The sequence below is a fragment of the Ascidiella aspersa genome, chromosome 3 (assembly GCF_963924565.1).
Source record: "Ascidiella aspersa chromosome 3, kaAscAspe10.2, whole genome shotgun sequence".
Classification (NCBI taxonomy): domain Eukaryota; kingdom Metazoa; phylum Chordata; class Ascidiacea; order Phlebobranchia; family Ascidiidae; genus Ascidiella; species Ascidiella aspersa.
Genome location: NC_139449.1, coordinates 8,170,651 through 8,188,660, shown reverse-complemented (window position 1 = coordinate 8,188,660; position 18,010 = coordinate 8,170,651). Strand labels below are relative to the sequence as shown.

Here is an 18,010-nt window from a genome sequence, read left to right as displayed (position 1 = left end):
AATTATCGGCAAGTAGGGCTTAAAAATACAAACCTCAGCGACTTGATCGTCTCCGACTATTAGAAAACAGCGCCGAATGTGGTGCCTCTAATTTAATATATTTACTGTCAGGTGACGCTGGTGCGCACCAAATTAAACTAATCAAAACAAGGATTTAGGGCTTGCCGTACAGCAAAGCATTTTACCGAGTACATAAAGATAAGTGTAGGCTTCAATATCTTTACTCTGTCTAACTTAATCGAACAAAATATTAAAATAGATTCATTTGCTAAAACATCTGAAACGTTGTCAACAAAGGTATTAGTTTTAGAAACCGCATATTATAAAAACATAAGTAAACAACTTGAAGTATACCTTCTTGCTTTAGTGCGTTGAATTGATTTAAATAAAACTGAACAGTGATGATATTCATAGGCATCTTATTGTGTTGTGACCTAGTGATGCATTTTAATTAAATGCGATTCAGACATTACCTGATTTGGAGAGCATCTATTTCTGGAGTGTCTGGGAACCTGTCAGCGGAATCCAAATCCAGTGGAAAATTACCAGTAGATTTTCCTAGTTAGACCTTGACACCTGTGCACCACGTGGCATAGAAACATCATCGCCAACGTCATCACAAGCTGAAAACATTGCATCGGCACGAGAGCAATTGATTGCTGCGCGAGCTCTCGATTCATAGGCAGGTAATGCTTAAAATACAAACCTCAGTGACTTGATCGTCACGGACTATTAGAAAACAGCTCTAAATGTGGTGCCTCTAATTTAATATATTTACTGTCAGGGGACGCTGTTGCGCACCAAATTGAGCCAATTGAAACACAGCTTTTGGGCTTGTCGGGTGCATTTTACCGAGTACATATCGATAAGTGTAACCCTTGAAAATAAGCACCCTGTCTAACTTAATCGAACAAAATATCAAAATGGTTTAATTTGCTAACACATCTGAATCAACTGAATTTTCAAACCTGAATTTTCAAACGAGGCAAGAATGACTGGTTGTCTTAATGTTAGTATTTCTTATTCCTAAACTGCCTTTAAAAGCCATTGAATTTTGTTATTACCCAAAAAACGAGTTCCACTAATACGCTGTCGTACATATAAGGCTCTGCGATACTTTTTTTTATTGTGAAAAATCTAACCTACGTTATAAACAAAATTACGGCCCTCTGATCCAAAACGAAGTGTCCCCATTATTGATAAAATTATCACAATGATAAAGCAAAATAAGGTGCATAGAATTGTGGTTACAAGGTAATTCAAACCTGCTATTAAATTGGCATCGATACTGTCCAGTATCACGCCATTTTCAAGAGGTTCAATAACTTGCCATGTGGTATTATAGCTGTTATCTGATTCTATCGTATACGGTCCTATCAATTTAAAATACAAGTATAGTGGCGTTTTTAAGTCATAAAGAATGTTCGGACTTACTTGTAAAACATGGAAGCGAAAATCCTAATAAGTTTTTTCAGTTCTGTTTTAGATAGTTGATTATCATCATTCTCATCAGCCTAGAAAAAAAGGGCTGTTCTTTAGATGGAGCATACACATTTCTGACCAAAACCTTAACCATGTTCCCCGTTTAAAAAAAGATGCCATCAACTTGTCAAAAGGCCCTGCAAAATTAATTTGTGATTGACAATCACAATATGTTACTTCGCGCACAAGGAGTTGTCTTCATATAAAATGACATTGTACTTAATAGCACAAAAATCGATTAAAACAATTTACCACGTAGAGTTTGCTTCATTGCCAAAACATATACTAATATGAAAAAATGGCGCAATACCAAAGTTAATAGCCAAATTTAGTTTATAAAAATATTGTCCTAAAAACATACGACTTCAATTTTATCAAAGCAACTTTATTATTCGCTCGTTATCTGTGTCATGAATATCGTCTATGTTTTGCATTTTTACTCTGATCGTTTTGGATATCGATATCGGAAATAAATGTCAAGTATCGGACAAGGTTGTGTATTGATATAGGTAATCATTTCAGTTGGTTTCTCTATCCTTTTTTACCAGTTCGTCTATATGTTCGTTTAAAGCAGGAGACAGCCATCCAATTTGTTTTAGTCGCGCGTCAAAGCCAAACTAGGATTTTGGCTGTCGACGAGTCATAATTCTTAATAAAAAAAGTTGGCAATATGTCTGTTAAAGCGTGTGATCTACAAGCAATTTATTATAATAGGTTTATCAGGGGCGGATCAAGGAATTTTTGTATTTCAAAAATAATTTCATTTCATTATAGTACGTTCGTTTGCTTAAATATTTCAATCCACATGGCGTTCTTTATGATCACCTTTAAAGTGTGCAATAAAAATACTTTAGACTTATATGTGTTTAATCTCAAAAGGTGCTAATATTAATATAGATCTATTAAAAGAGTACTTACCGCAACAATTAAAGTCGCGTAGGAAACCACCGCGCAGAGCTTGTATTCAGCAACGGTTAAAACGTTGTTTTCGTTCAAATCGCAATCAGCGAATTTGAAGACGTCCAAGTCTTTAAACAGGGTCAATATTACAATAGTCGTGTTTTTACAATGGATCTATTGCCAAGTTGCCCTATCGGCAGAATATTTCAAAGCTATAAAGTTTGCTCTAAATTAAAGTGTTAGGTGTTGTTTAATAGTATAACAACAACGATAAAAAACGCCGCCCGCATTGCACGTTTATGACAATGTGACTTAACCAATATCTAATCAATTACAACTCGAGAAATAAACTCAAATTAATTCTCAAGGTTCCATGTATACACACACACACTTTTATATATATATATATATATATATTGCTTATGTCGATGATATTACCATATGAGCTCATTAAGGTAGCGTATTCTTCTTTGGTAAACTCGTTGTCGTCGTCAGGTTTAAGAATGTTCAACATTGTTTGAACCTCGACAGCGATACTTTCTCCGATAGTTGCCACTGAATCACAATGAATAAGAATTCATTTTTCAGCAATCAAACCTCGTTAAAAAGCCATGAATTTGTACCGAAATTGAGATTTTTTTGTTATTTCTTACTAAGATTTAACCCTTTAAATTTGATTTTTCTTCGATAATGAAAATCTTGTTTTTCAAAAAATTTTACACAAATAACTTTTTGGCATTTGTTTATAACCTTGTTCACAGTGTTGCATCATAGAATGAAATTCGGCGGTTTGCTCCTGTTGTGTTAAAACAGCCCCCTGCTGCCCATGTTCGCTTGGTGGCCCTGTAAAAAATAATGTTAAAACAACCTTTAACAATGCAGCGTATTTTCTGAAAATACATGAGCGCGCAGTGCATAACGAGTAACCGTACAAATTAATTGTTATGTGCACGAAACGCCATTTAGAGAAAATATGCCGAAAGTTCCCCGATTGATATCGCTTTTTTGCGATGTTATCTTCTGTGCGAAATTCCGAGCGATATTAGGCTTTGGAAAGAGAATTGATGACGACAACAAAAGTAATTGCTGCACGAGCTTTTAGCTTTTGTAGTTTCAGACGAGTAGGCTACTGATACCATAATTGGGCATCGGATCCGAGCCGGTTCTTTGGATATCCCTTCTGTTGCCCGTAAGAAAAATATAGACTGTTTATGCGGCAGCCAATTGTAAAAAGTCGTGCGCCACTTTTTATGCAGTGTTGTAAACAAGTCATTTTGAAATGAATCAAGTCCCAGTCAAGTTACATTAGAACGAACTTAAGTCAGAGTAAAGTCATTCTCAACAAATGACAAGTTACGTCCCAGTAAAGTCATAATTAGAACAAGTCAATTTCAAGTCAAGTCCTTGTCATAGCAATAAATGTTACACTATTAAAAATGGTAAATTGGTCCAATTATGAGCAATACTCTTACTAAAAAAATGACAAAAACCCTTTCCTAAAAACTTTTTAACGTGCAAAACTTAAATAAATAACTTAATTTTATACTTAACAATGATAAATGAAACACTTCATTTTAACCCGAGTCATATGTCCAAAAGACTTAAGTCAAGTAAAGTCATTTGAAACCGCGAATTAAGTGCCTTAAGTCAAGTGATTGACTTACCTCATTACAAAACTGTTTTTTGACAAAAATTTTCTTCCTTAGTCTAATAATGTTAACATTTGCATAAAATTGGTAGGAGTAGGCTACTTTAAAAATAGTTTTGAGCAGACGTAGGGATAAAATTAATTATCTGTAGGGCGATTGTTTTTTGGCTTGTCAAAAAAAGTTAAAATTTTGTCAGAATTTACACTTCAGGTCAAAATTTGTCAAAATCAATTTAAAATGCACATAAATCGTTCACAAATTAAAAAAAAACGTATAGTCAGCCATTTGAAATTTAGTTCAGTTAACATTTTATCATAACATTTTAGTTTTTAATTACGTTCAACGAAATTTTAAGCGTATTAAATCTTCACTAGAGCAATATTACGGTATACGCGAGCCGGCAGAATTAACCTCCCAGGTTTAGTTTATCGCAATTGGTTCAGCTCGAACTTCTTATGCTTAATATAGTTGTGTATTCCTGATTTAGCCAATAGTTTTCAACAGTATTGCCTTTTGTTTGCTTGGATAATATACTAGGTCCTAATTGTTAATTTTCTGCAATTCTTTACCTGGTATTTCAACCGTTTACACAACATTTTTTCTATATTGACCAGTGTTCTGTTTTTCTTTGGCATTTTTATTGCTGTTTGTATTTTTGAAGTGACATTAATTAAGCAATTTTATAAGTTTTGCATAAAACTGAAAAAATAACTGATTTGTGTTCGACAAACATCAAAATTTCTTAGTTGACGACGCCAAGACACTAATTTAGTACTTTATACAACAATTTGATGTTTAAATCAAAGTATTTTTAATAGGTCAAAATTTTGTCAAAAAATTAAATTTCAAGGTCAAAATTTGCCAAAATTTTAATTTTTCAGGTCAAAATTTCTCATTTTTTTGGTCAAAAAATAATCGCCCTAATTATCTGTAAACAAATGGTATCCCACCACAGAACATAATGAGGTGATGGGAATGTAATAAGGGTTCATGTGCTTATATCAGCAAACTCTTTTGAACTCAGGCTGTCCACTCCTATTTTAAGTGTAACTATACGATTTAGGTTTTTACCCATTAAGGTTAGGTTATCGGCGGAGAACTACGACTTACCTTGAGGACAATGGAGATACTGACGAACACGCACCGGATTGAATTCGAAATTCAGGGCGTTGGCAAAGCCTGTAAAGAACATACATTATTGCTTAGCACAAATATCGCATATTAAACCAAAGTGAAAAAGCAATGCCAAATCTCATCACCTGCCAAAAGCAAACTCGCAAACAAGGCGTAAACCCGCATGATATGATTTCTTTCAAGTATAGAGATTCTTCCCAAAACAATAACGCTACAAAACGTTGTTGCATCAGCAGAGAATTATTACATAAGACGGACGGCAGAACCGTTGTGAACATTGTCAACATTCAAAGGTCTGTAGCGATCTAAATCAAACAAGTTAAAATTTAATTAACATTGCACAATCGATTTGGCTGATTGTTACATGTCTGCTGTTGTTCTACAGCCAGTCTGCGGCTTTTCGACCTTTGGTATTTAACAAGTCCTGCATTTGGGCAAACAAAACTTCTAAGCCAGTTGTTCACAAGTTTTTTATCATATTGTTTTTTAAACAACCCTTTTATTGTTTTGACAAACTTCAATTTGCTCTAATTATCCCAAAATATATTTAACAAAAAGCGGTTATCCTAAAAAATATCTGCGTATGGCAAGAATAATTTAGATATTAGTAGGTTTTCTGCAAATTATCTAATTCAATGTTGGAAAAAACGAGCTTGAAATGGTAAACGTTTGCAAACGCAATAAACTTTTTTTAAGAGGTAAATGCCGAAAAGTTTTTAGACGCATAACAAAGTACTACATTAAGTCATCTATTTGCAGGAGAGCCTTTAAAATAGATTCATATTTGTACGGTAATTATTTAACATTTGGTGAAAACAATAAGAAGACTTTCAACAGAATTAGATATTTAGTCCCAGTTGGTACGGATTGATAAAGTACTCTCGCCTTGTTTCAAGTGCATTCGTGTATAATCCATTTATTTGCTGGCCTTGGTAGCACATGTCAGCTATTGCACATCGAGTGGAAATACACTCCTCTGGGTTGATTCCTTACGATGCGATAGTCATATATAATTTGCAACAACTTGTTTTGTAATAGTTTGAGCAGACCTATTCGATTTATATGCTCCATGTGAGCATTAAGTTGTTAACATTGGCGTTTTTTTAACAAATTAGGCAAAATTCAGTACCAAGGCCAGCAAATGCATAAATTAGACACGAATGCACTTGAAACAAGGCGAGAGTACTTCATCAATCCGTACCAACTGGGACTAAATATTGAACTCTAATCTGTTGAAAGTTTTTCTCATTATTTTCACCAAATGTAAAATAATTACCGTACAAATATGAATCTATTTTAAACGCTCTCCTGCAAATATGACGTAATGTAGTACTTTGTTATGCGTCTAAAAACTTTTCGGCATTTACCTCTTGAAAAAAAAGTTTATTGCGTTTGCAAACGTTTACCATTTCAAGCTCGTTTTTTCCAACATTGAATTAGATAATTTGTAGAAAACCTACTAATATCTAAATTATTCTTGCCATACGCAGATATTTTTTAAGGATAACCGCTTTTTGTTAAATATATTTTGGGATAATTAGAGCAAATTGAAGTTTGTCAAAACAATAAAAGGGTTGTTTACAAAACAATATGATAAAAAAACTTGTGAACAACTGGCTTAGAAGTTTTGTTTGCCCAAATGCAGGACTTGTTAAATACCAAAGGTCGAATAGCCGCAGACTGGATTTAGAACAACAGCAGACATGTAACAATCAGCCAAATCGATTGTGCAATGTTAATTAAATTTTAACTTGTTTGCTTTAGATCGCTACAGACCTTTGAATGTTTAAAAATGTTGACGTCAGCAAATTGATCGTACTGAGCCAAATGTGGTGCTTAGAATATAATATATTTACTGAATGGTGGCGCTGTTGCGCAGCAAACTAAACCAATCAAAACACAGGTTTGGGGCTTGGCCTGTAGCGAGCATTTTCCGGAATACATAAAGATAAGTGTAGTTATTCAAAAATGTTTACGCTGTGTAACTTAATCGAACAAAATATCAAAATGATTTAAATAATTTGCTAACACATCTGAAACGTTGTCAACAAAGTTATTTGTTTTAGACACTGCATAGGAAAACAACAAAGGTAAACAACTTAAAGTACACCTTCTTCCGTTGATGTGTTGAATGATTTAAATAAAACTAAACAGTGATAAAATTGATAGGCATCTTATTGTGTTGTTACCTAGTTCTGCATTTTAATTAAATGGGATCCAGACATTACCTGATTTCGAAGGCATCTATTCTGCAGTGAATGGGAACCTGGAAAATTACCAGTAGATTTTCCTAGCTAGACCTTGACATCTGTGCACCACGTGACATAGCAACTTCGTCGCGAACGTCATCACAAGCTGAAAACATTGCATCGGCACGAGAGCAATTGATTGCTGCTCGAGCCCTACATTTATCGGCAGGTAATGCTTAAAAACACAAACCTCAGCGACTTTATCGTCACAGACTATTAGAAAACAGCGCCGAATGTGTTGCCTATAAGATAATATATTTACTGCCAGGTGGCGCTGTTTTGCACCAAATTAAACTAAACAAAACAAGAATTTAGGGCTTGCCGTACAGCAAAGCATTTTACTGAGTACATATAGATAAGTGTAGGCTTCAATATCTTTACTCTGTCTAACTTAATCGAACAAAATATGAAAATGGTTTTATTTGCTAACACATCTGAAACGTTGTCAACAAAGGTATCAGTTTTAGAAACCGCATATTATAAAAACATAAGTAAACAACTTGAAGTAGACCTTCTTGCATTAGTGGGTTGAATTGATTTAAATAAAACTGAACAGTGATGATATTGACAGGCATCTTATTGTGTTGTGACCTAGTTCCGCATTTCAAATAAATGCGATCCAGACATTACCTGATTTGGAGAGAATCCATTTCTGGAGTGTCCTGGAACCTGTCAGCGGAATCCAACTCATGTGGAAAATTACCAGTAGATTTTCCTAGTTAGACCTTGACATGTCTGCACAACGTGACATAGCAACATCATCGTCAACGTCATGACAAGCTGAAAACATTGCATCGGCTCTAGAGCAATTGATTGCTGCGCGAGGCCTCGAATTATCGGCAAGTAGGGCTTAAAAATACAAACCTCAGCGACTTGATCGTCTCCGACTATTAGAAAACAGCGCCGAATGTGGTGCCTCTAATTTAATATATTTACTGTCAGGTGACGCTGGTGCGCACCAAATTAAACTAATCAAAACAAGGATTTAGGGCTTGCCGTACAGCAAAGCATTTTACCGAGTACATAAAGATAAGTGTAGGCTTCAATATCTTTACTCTGTCTAACTTAATCGAACAAAATATTAAAATAGATTCATTTGCTAAAACATCTGAAACGTTGTCAACAAAGGTATTAGTTTTAGAAACCGCATATTATAAAAACATAAGTAAACAACTTGAAGTATACCTTCTTGCTTTAGTGCGTTGAATTGATTTAAATAAAACTGAACAGTGATGATATTCATAGGCATCTTATTGTGTTGTGACCTAGTGATGCATTTTAATTAAATGCGATTCAGACATTACCTGATTTGGAGAGCATCTATTTCTGGAGTGTCTGGGAACCTGTCAGCGGAATCCAAATCCAGTGGAAAATTACCAGTAGATTTTCCTAGTTAGACCTTGACACCTGTGCACCACGTGGCATAGAAACATCATCGCCAACGTCATCACAAGCTGAAAACATTGCATCGGCACGAGAGCAATTGATTGCTGCGCGAGCTCTCGATTCATAGGCAGGTAATGCTTAAAATACAAACCTCAGTGACTTGATCGTCACGGACTATTAGAAAACAGCTCTAAATGTGGTGCCTCTAATTTAATATATTTACTGTCAGGGGACGCTGTTGCGCACCAAATTGAGCCAATTGAAACACAGCTTTTGGGCTTGTCGGGTGCATTTTACCGAGTACATATCGATAAGTGTAACCCTTGAAAATAAGCACCCTGTCTAACTTAATCGAACAAAATATCAAAATGGTTTAATTTGCTAACACATCTGAATCGTTGTCAACAAAGTCATTTGTCTTAGAAACCACACAGAACAAAACAAAGGCAAACAACTTAAAGTAGACCTTGTCCATTAATGGGTTGAATTCTTATATAAAAGTAAACAGTGACGATAATAATTGGCATCTTATTGTGTTGTTCTCATAGTTCAGCATTTTACTTAAATGCGATCCAGATAATAGCTAATTTAGAGAGCATATTTTATGCAGTGAATGGGAAACTGGAAAATTACCAGTAGATGTTCCTAGTTAAACCTTGACATCTGTGCACCACGTGACATAGCAATATCATCGTCAACGTCATAACAAGTTGAAAATATTGCGTCGGCACGAGAGCGATTGATTGCTGCGCGAGCTCTCGATTCGTCGGCAGGTAATGCTTAAAAATACAAACCTCAGCGACTTGATCGTCACGGACTATTAGAAAACAGCTCTAAATATGGTGCCTCTAATTTAATATATATTTACTGCCAGGTGACGCTGTTGCGCACCAAATTGAGCCAATTGAAATACAGCTTTTGGGCTTGTCGGGTGCATTTTACCGAGTACATATCGATAAGTGTAACCCTTAAAAATAAGTACCCTGTCTAACTTAATCGAACAAAATATCAAAATGGTTTAATTTGCTAACACATCTGAATCGTTGTCAACAAAGTCATTTGTGTTTGAAACCACACAGAACAAAACAAAGGCAAACAACTTAAAGTAGACCTTGTCCATTAGTGGGTTGAATTCTTATATAAAAGTAAACAGTGATGATATTAATTGGCATCTTATTGTGTTGTGCTCATAGTTCAGCATTTTACTTAAATGCGATCCAGATAATAGCTAATTTAGAGAGCATATTTTCTGCAGTGTATGGAAACCTGCCAGCGGAATCCAGCAGCACACGTGACATAGCAATATCATCTCCAACGTCATCACAAGCTGAAAACATTGCATCGGCACGAGGGCAATTGATTGCTGCGCGAGCCCTCCATTCATCGGCAGGTAATGCTTAAAAATTCAAACTCAGCGACTTGTTCGTGCAGAGCCAAATGTGGTGCTTATAATATAATTTATTTATTGAATGGTGGCGCTGTTGCGTACCACATCGAACCAATTAAAACACAACTTTGGGGCTTGACCTGTAGCGAGCAGACCTAGTACTGCCTTTTAATTAAATGCGATCCAGACATTACCTGATTTAGAGATCATCTATTCTGCAGTGAATGGGAAACTGGAAAATTACCATTAGATGTTCCTATTTAAACCTTGACATCTGTGCACCACGTGACATAGCAATATCATCTCCAACGTCATCACTAGCTGAAAACATTGCATCGGCACGAGAGCAATTGATTGCTGCGCGAGCTCTCGATTCGTTAACAGGCATTGGTTAAAAATACAAACCTCAGCACTTTATCGCCACGTACTATTAGCAAACAGCGCCAAATGTGGTGCTTTTAATTTAATTTATTTACTGCCAGGTGACGCTGTTGCGCACCACATTGAACCAATTAAAACACGGATTGGGGGCTTACAGTGTAGAAAGCATTTTACGGAATACATAAAGATAAGTGTAGCTCTGTAAAAATCTTACCCTGTTAAATTAATCGAACAAAAATACCAAAATGGTTTAAATAATTTGCTAGCACATCTAAAACTTTATTAACAATATTGTTTGTCTTAGATATCGCATAGGACAAAAACAAATTAAACCAATTTAGGTACGTTAAACGATTAACATAAAATTATGATGATATTGATAGTCATAGTATTGTGTTGTGACCTAGTTCTGCATTTTAATTTGTGGCGATCCAGAAATTACCTGATTTAGAGCATCCATTTCTGGAGTGTCCTGGAACCTGTCAGCGGAATCCAACCCCTGTGGAAAATTACCAGTAGATTTTCCTAGTTAGACCTTGACATGTCTGCACCAAGTGACATAGCAACATCATCGGCAACGTCATAACAAGCTGAAAACAGTGCATCGGCACGAGAGCAATTGATTGCTGCGCGAGCTCTTGATTCATCGACAGGTAATGCTTAAAACTACAAACATCAGTAACTTGAACGTCACGGGAACGATCGGCTCTAGACGAGAGCTCTTCAACAATCGTCAGGTGGAGCTTCAGATATCGCAAACCTTGCAGAATTTCGCGTCCCGAGCGCAATTACTGCGCGATTAGACCTTTGATCAATGTCACAAACCGTTCGCAGTAGAGACGAGGTGCAGGATGATTGACAGGCGAGAGAGGCAGGCTTGCACGAAACTACACTTGAATGTTAGCTGAACGCAATTGCATGAGAGCCACGAAGCGATGTGTCGAGAGTGCTTGGCGTCTCACGTGTCCGGTGCTCCAACAGCGGCCCCAAAAATATTTTTCCTGGTTGTTAAAAACAGCACCTCTTCAAAGCCACGCGATTTTCTATATAATCGCCGCACCAATAAGCCATCTTCAGTCTTTCACTCGAAGACAAGAGGAAGAGAACTTGCAGAAGATGAGAATCCTGATCGTTCTACTGGCTTGCATTGCGGTAAGTTCTCGTTATTATGTTTTTCGAAAGCAGTAATGCTTATTTTCCTTCTTGCATTGCGCCTCTACTTCTGGCGAGATTTTTTGCCAATTTACAGCTACAGGGATCATCTATGACGTCACCCAACGATGAAGTATGCACGTGTTTGGCATATTGAACGTCTACTGCTGACGTTATGTGGCATTTCATGCCATTTCTCTGTGATGTTCTGCAGGAAAAGTTTTCGATGCTATGCAGTAATGTTTTCGGGAAGATTGTGGTAAAATGTCGAAGCCCGTGATTTGATACTAAACCATTTTTATACTCTCAGCTAAACGTTTTCAGGTCTAAAACTAACAACTGCTTGCAAAATTGACCCGGAAAAACTAACGCTTATCATATTTGCTGAAAGTAAGAAACCACTAACACGGTAACATAGTTGATTACCGGTACTACCTAGCACCGGGTATCAGCTCGGTACTACCTAGCACCGGGTATCAGCTCCTTAAAAAAAAATTAGATTTAAAATTATCCGATATTTCTATTGAGATATCTAAAACAAACAAACAAAGAGTCACAAAATGTTGCGTCTAAGCACTATATATAATTTAGTTAAAAGTTTACTCTGATTTACTTACAAGAATTTCGACTGAGCACCGGTTATATTAAGTACGGTTTCAAACAAAAATTGATGATTTTAATCTTATTTAACAAATATTTATTGCACAAAAATTAATATATTCACAACCGTAGTGACGCATTTCTTTCTACTGCTATACACAGTATCGAACTACGTGATGTGAGTTTGTTACAGGTCCGTATCAGGATTGCCAGATTAAATATTTGATTGAAAGGAAACTGTAAGTAAAACGCCAGAAAAAAGTCAAAAACGTTTGAATGTATTTTTATATTCAAAACAATTCAACTTCTGTTTAAATTTTCCCTAATGTTGATTTGTTTGATAAAAAATAATCCCTAGTAGGCTATCAAGCTCTCGTGAGGTTCAAAGCAACTAGTGTGCTGTGGCCATATGAGTTACATAGACCGTTAACAATATATAAAAATGCATATTTTCATTGCAAAATCTCCTTAGTACGTACAAAATATGGGCTCAAATAGAATAAATTTATGGAAACAATGTTTATAAACAATATCGCATAATGAAATGATGAATTATTTTGATATTTAAGCAGGAAATGTTTCTGAAAAATGTATGAATTTCAATTAGATTTAGCAAGCCGTTTAAAAAGACAGAAAAAAGCCAAAACGCTAAGTGAATTTTGTGACATCAATCACGTTGTAAAAAGCCTATTTTTTAACATTGTTGCAAAAAACTCTTGTACAAATGCGTTGTACAAATGTCTATTCAGGTGTCAATCTGTGGCCCGTATACTTTTTATATTGCAATCATATTTTATATTTTAGTTTATGTCTACAATAAAAACAGAAAGTTTCGTATACGGCCTGGTCAAAAAAAATTTTTATAAGGCCCAAAAAGCGGCTTGAAAAGAGTCGCGAGTTGTGTTGAATTGCTTGGCGAGCTGGATGCCGCCCGCCAGTTTCATAAAGTTCAATAATTCCCAGATGGATGCATTTCGTTGTGGCAAAACAAGCTTAAAGTTGCAAAAACGGTTGCCGACCACTGTTCTAAACGACCTTAATAAAATTGTGTCTCTTAGGAAGCAATATTAGCATAACATGAGACCTTAGGAGCTTTTAGCATCCCTGTAAAACTTACTATTTTAACATAAAAACCAGACAAAATTGGATCCGACAAGTGATACACACACATTGTAAACTTGAATGTTTAAATAACCAATCCCATCAACCATAAACAAATAGCTTTTGCTCTCGTCCACCAGGCGTCGGTTAGCGTATTGAGAATGATTGCCGTTGATTATTCAAACAAAAAAAGGAAACAACTTTTTTGCAAGGCTATTCGATCCAACTGTAACAATATAAATCTTTACTAAAATTGTTTCCTATGTCAGCACAAATCGGGTTACCATCTTTAAAACAATTAGGAATTATCGAAAAGATTCGGCAATGATTTAGAGAAACAGAAAACTATTTTCACACCACTTATGTCTGAAAGCTAGATTTTTGAAAGAGAATAATAAAAGAAAAATAAATAAATTTATTTAGTTTCTGTAAAAAACAATGTTTCCCTGTGATAAGTCAAGCGGCATCGAAAAATGTGTCATCCCTAACCACAACGCAGTAGAAAAATTTAAATAAAACAGCTGGTCTCCTCATACAAGGGTAGACCTGTTGAACTCCCGATATGTTTCCCAACAACGTACAATCCATTATTCAATACTGTTATGATTTTGTTAACAGTTGGAAATACTACTTTGTTCTAGGCTAATTCAGTAGAATAACACGCGTTGTTTACTTCACTTTTAAACTTTATTCCCCACAGTTGACAGATGGGAAGTGCGCCTGCTAAGGATAAAGCGCTTTAATCAGTGTTCCATACCCCTTAATTATTTTCATCCCTTATATCTTCAAAGTCTGATTATAAAATTTTTACTCCAATTCTTTTATTTTGCTTTTTTTTGTGCAAATCTTTTTGAAAACAAATCGCCTCAACTATTGCAGTAAAACACGCACAACAAAAAACAATTTGCTGAATATTGCAACCAAATTGGTAACTCGTTATTTTTTATTGTGTTTACATTAGCCAGATTTTCTTTTTGTGTATAATACGTTTTTTAATAACTTAAAAAGGAGCTTCAAGGCTGTTTTGGTTTTCTAAACACATTGCTCAGCAACTTACTTACGCATTATATAGCTGGTTTTCTCAGTTAGGAATACACGAAACATGTGAGCCCAACCTATTGAAATCTGTTAATAAATTTGGCAACCAAGCGGAATCCTTGTTGCGGCTGCTGCAAGGTTAAAATTGTGCTTAACCAATAAAAATATTCAGTAACCACGCGTGTTTGCCTTTTTTTACCTCGGTAAGTCTAAATGGAGATGCGCCCGATTTGAAAGGAAATTGGTTGCGTTTTGAATAACTTCTAGAAGAAACAATTACATAAAAAAATATATATTGTTTAATGCTCGTCTGAACACTGTAATAGTTACCCCCAGAAATTTGCAAAAGGAGGCTTACCTTCCAATTTACCTGTTTAAACACTTTGCTAATCACAGCATTTTGTGTGATCTAGGCGGCCAACGCCGGTTCCTGTTATTATACGTACGGCTACAAGTACTACTGCTCCCACCATTTCAACGTTTACCCTCCCTACACCTTCTGGAGGTTTAACGTCTACTTCAAGAGCTGCTGGTGCACGAGCAGTTACTACACTAAAATCCTAAGCTACTACCCAAAGAGCGACTGTGGAACAGCGGGATGGCAAGGTTTGACGCTTTCTAAAACATTGTCACAAATTTCTGATTTTCAAAAAATGATTTAGTTTTGGAATGAACAATTAAAATTGAGTGGTCGCCAACATACGGCATGAAATCAAGGTATACAGAACGTTAAAAACAAGATTTGTGGATAAAGTTTACTTGATTCGAGGAGAATTTGTTTATTAAATAATTTCTGGATGTTTTTCTAAAATTAAAAGTTTTTGGAAAAATTGAAGCAGCCTACGTAAATATACGAACATTAAAAAACGAAAAAACCTTGTCTTGCTTTTTCGAAGAGGAAAACGCGAGGTGCCCGCCTGCCTTTTCTTTTGCGAAATACATTTTGGAAACGCTGAAACAGTCTACGCAAAATTGCGTGATAAATGGAAAGGCATAAAAATGCAGGCTTAACAACATATTTCTTTGCTTATGGCTCTCCATCTTTTGCAGAGAAAACCGTTGCAGAAGTCCAAACAGAAATGGAAGGAGAACTTTCAACCGAGTACACTAGGATCACTGGATTGATGGACTCGCGTAAAATCGACTGGGAAGCCGACTTAGACAAGCACGCCGGCCTCTACAAAGACACCTTCAAAGAATACACTGAAAAACGTTACGAATACCTGATTGAGTAATTAGACGTTTGTTTTTTTATTTTCTTTTAATTCAGCTTTATTTATCAGTAAAAGTGAATTAGTCTAGGTTTGCTTTAAGGCTAAAGTGGCAGTCCATAATGGTGAACATTATCCTATTAAATTTCAAACAGCAAAACATACAAACTAAAATCTTACGATGGCCAATTAACTGCATGTTTCATCGATTTTTGCTAAATGTTGTTCTGTATTGTTTACTCTTTTTCACAAAACCTTGAAATATTGCTTTTCTGTTGCTAACAGTGCCAAAGAAGAGGAGACGGATAAACAAACACTTCGCGACGAAAGGGATGAAAAGATAAGACTCTACAACGAAGATATCGACGGTAAAGTCACAAAAGCAAAAACCGATTATGGCACTGCTCTTGCGGCAAAGAAAACAGCGGTTGAAGATTACCACAAGGAGTTGGTCTCACGGTTGGAAACGTTCAATATTTACTTACTTAAAAAATCTGAATTCCAAAAAAATGCCACAACAATAATCTTTCCGCAATTGTATTTGGCGTTTGAAAAAATTTAAATTAATTATGTATGACAACGAGATATTTTCCCTGTGATTTTTTTTTTATATTTACGCAGTAATTTTCGTATGTCACTTTATTATTGTTTTTGCACATTCTTGAAATTCAATACAGTTGTTTCTATATCACAATGTTGGGTAACCGTCGGCAAATGAGGAAAACTATTTCAATGTTGAAAAATGAACACCTATAATTTAGCAAACACAGTACCTTTTAATATGCCATTCAAACCGTCAAATATTGCTTGCAGTGCCGTCGAATGCCTTAACACAAGGAACACCAAGATCAGTGATTACACGTCCGCCCTGGTTCAAAAGGTGACCGACTACAAGACGAAGTTCACCGAATACCACAACAAAATCCTTGAACAAAAGAAGGCGGCTATTCGTTGCTCCCTTGAACGCGCTCACCGTAAGTTGGACCTCAGACAATCTATCTTAGAAGAACGCGATCACTGCTCGAGTCATTGCAATGCAACAATTTACAGAAAAGTTGGACACGGAAACCCATTTGACCGACGAGGTGATTGAAGCTGCCATTACCAAATACAGTGATGACGAAAGTGCTAAGATCACTGGTTGGGCGGACGAATACGAAATCAAGCTGAACGAAAATAAGGATAAGCTTGTCATGTACTACACGTGCGCCTACAGATGCTTCCTCACCAATTGTTACCTCAAGTTCTACAGGCGTAGCTACTATTGTGGATGGTTAGTATCTCTTTCTGGAAACTAAACAGAATATTACGCAGTAAAAATAACACAATGCTATTCAGTAAAATACTATATATCTCATAATTCGTGTTCTATATTTGCTAGTGCTTATTCTATATGTATATATATGGCCTAGTAAAAATGTCCATGCGGTCAATATGGAACTGCTTTCGAAAAAAAGTGCCACAAAGTTAGTACAATTGTCAAACCTATGGCATTATGTTAAACAAACTAATATATTAAGTTAATAATTCTGGTTCATGTAAATCAATTATGCCATAATGTTAAACAAACTAATATATTTTTATATTTATTCTGGTTTATGTACATTATTTCGAAAGAAATGTTGTAATCCAATAGATAATATCCGCTAATGTTTATTTCGTTCAAAGTCGCCGTCTGAGAAACTGGTACTGCTACAAGAGCAGTTACTGTGTCCGCTCATACTCCATCGGCCCATTCTGCTACAGATGGCGTAAAGTTAGCTACAGTTGCCTAAAGACTTGCGACGTTGGTAAGCAAACCATGCCAAACTTTCTGTTTAGTTTTTCAACACAAGATGTATACGTTATATTTAATCTTGTTTTGAGTTATTTTTGTATTGATATGAAAATGCTATAAAAGACTTTTAATGGAAAAAAGTACAAACTTTTTACGAATGCCGTTTAATGCGATTTGCCACCTTTTAAAGCATTTTTACCTACTTTTTGTACGTCAGTTATCCGTTGCTTTTTGCCATGAGAACAATGTTAACATTTCCATAATTGCCAGGACGCTTGTTTCAACTTATGCTTCCATTTACAGACGCAGTTAACCCAACAGCGGATGATGCCGTTAAGGATATGACAACAGCAAAGGACGACGCAATCACTAAAATCCAAGGCTTGTTCGACGCTTGGAAGCTCAAGTGGGAGGGTATCCATGCAACTTACTCCACTAAGTATCGCCAAGTGGTGGTGGCTCGTGACGAGTGGGAAGTCAACCAATTGATCAACCACTACTATTGCATGTAAGTTGCTTTCTTCATCGCCATATTGGCACATCGTTTTTACACCAAGTCTTAA

The 18,010-nt window shown here is 35.9% G+C and overlaps 1 protein-coding gene across 1 annotated transcript; it reads left to right on the top strand.

The window, feature by feature from the left end:
* The first annotated feature begins 11,684 nt into the window (after positions 1-11,684).
* Positions 11,685-16,968, top strand: LOC146159027 (uncharacterized). Its single transcript, XM_083384831.1, has 6 exons — positions 11,685-11,720; positions 14,873-15,065; positions 15,510-15,690; positions 15,956-16,129; positions 16,484-16,644; positions 16,721-16,968. Exons 1-6 carry the CDS (start codon positions 11,685-11,687, stop codon positions 16,966-16,968), a joined length of 993 nt encoding a protein of 330 aa, XP_083240957.1.
* The last annotated feature ends 1,042 nt before the right edge of the window (positions 16,969-18,010 follow it).

Bases quoted from the DNA above. Each gene is read 5' to 3' on its own strand.
- LOC146159027 (XM_083384831.1), top strand. From the start codon at position 11,685: ATGAGAATCCTGATCGTTCTACTGGCTTGCATTGCG. The intron at 15,691-15,955 runs GTAATTAGACGT...TGTTGCTAACAG, and splicing joins CGTTACGAATACCTGATTGA to TGCCAAAGAAGAGGAGACGG. The intron at 16,130-16,483 runs GTTGGAAACGTT...TATTGCTTGCAG, and splicing joins CACAAGGAGTTGGTCTCACG to TGCCGTCGAATGCCTTAACA.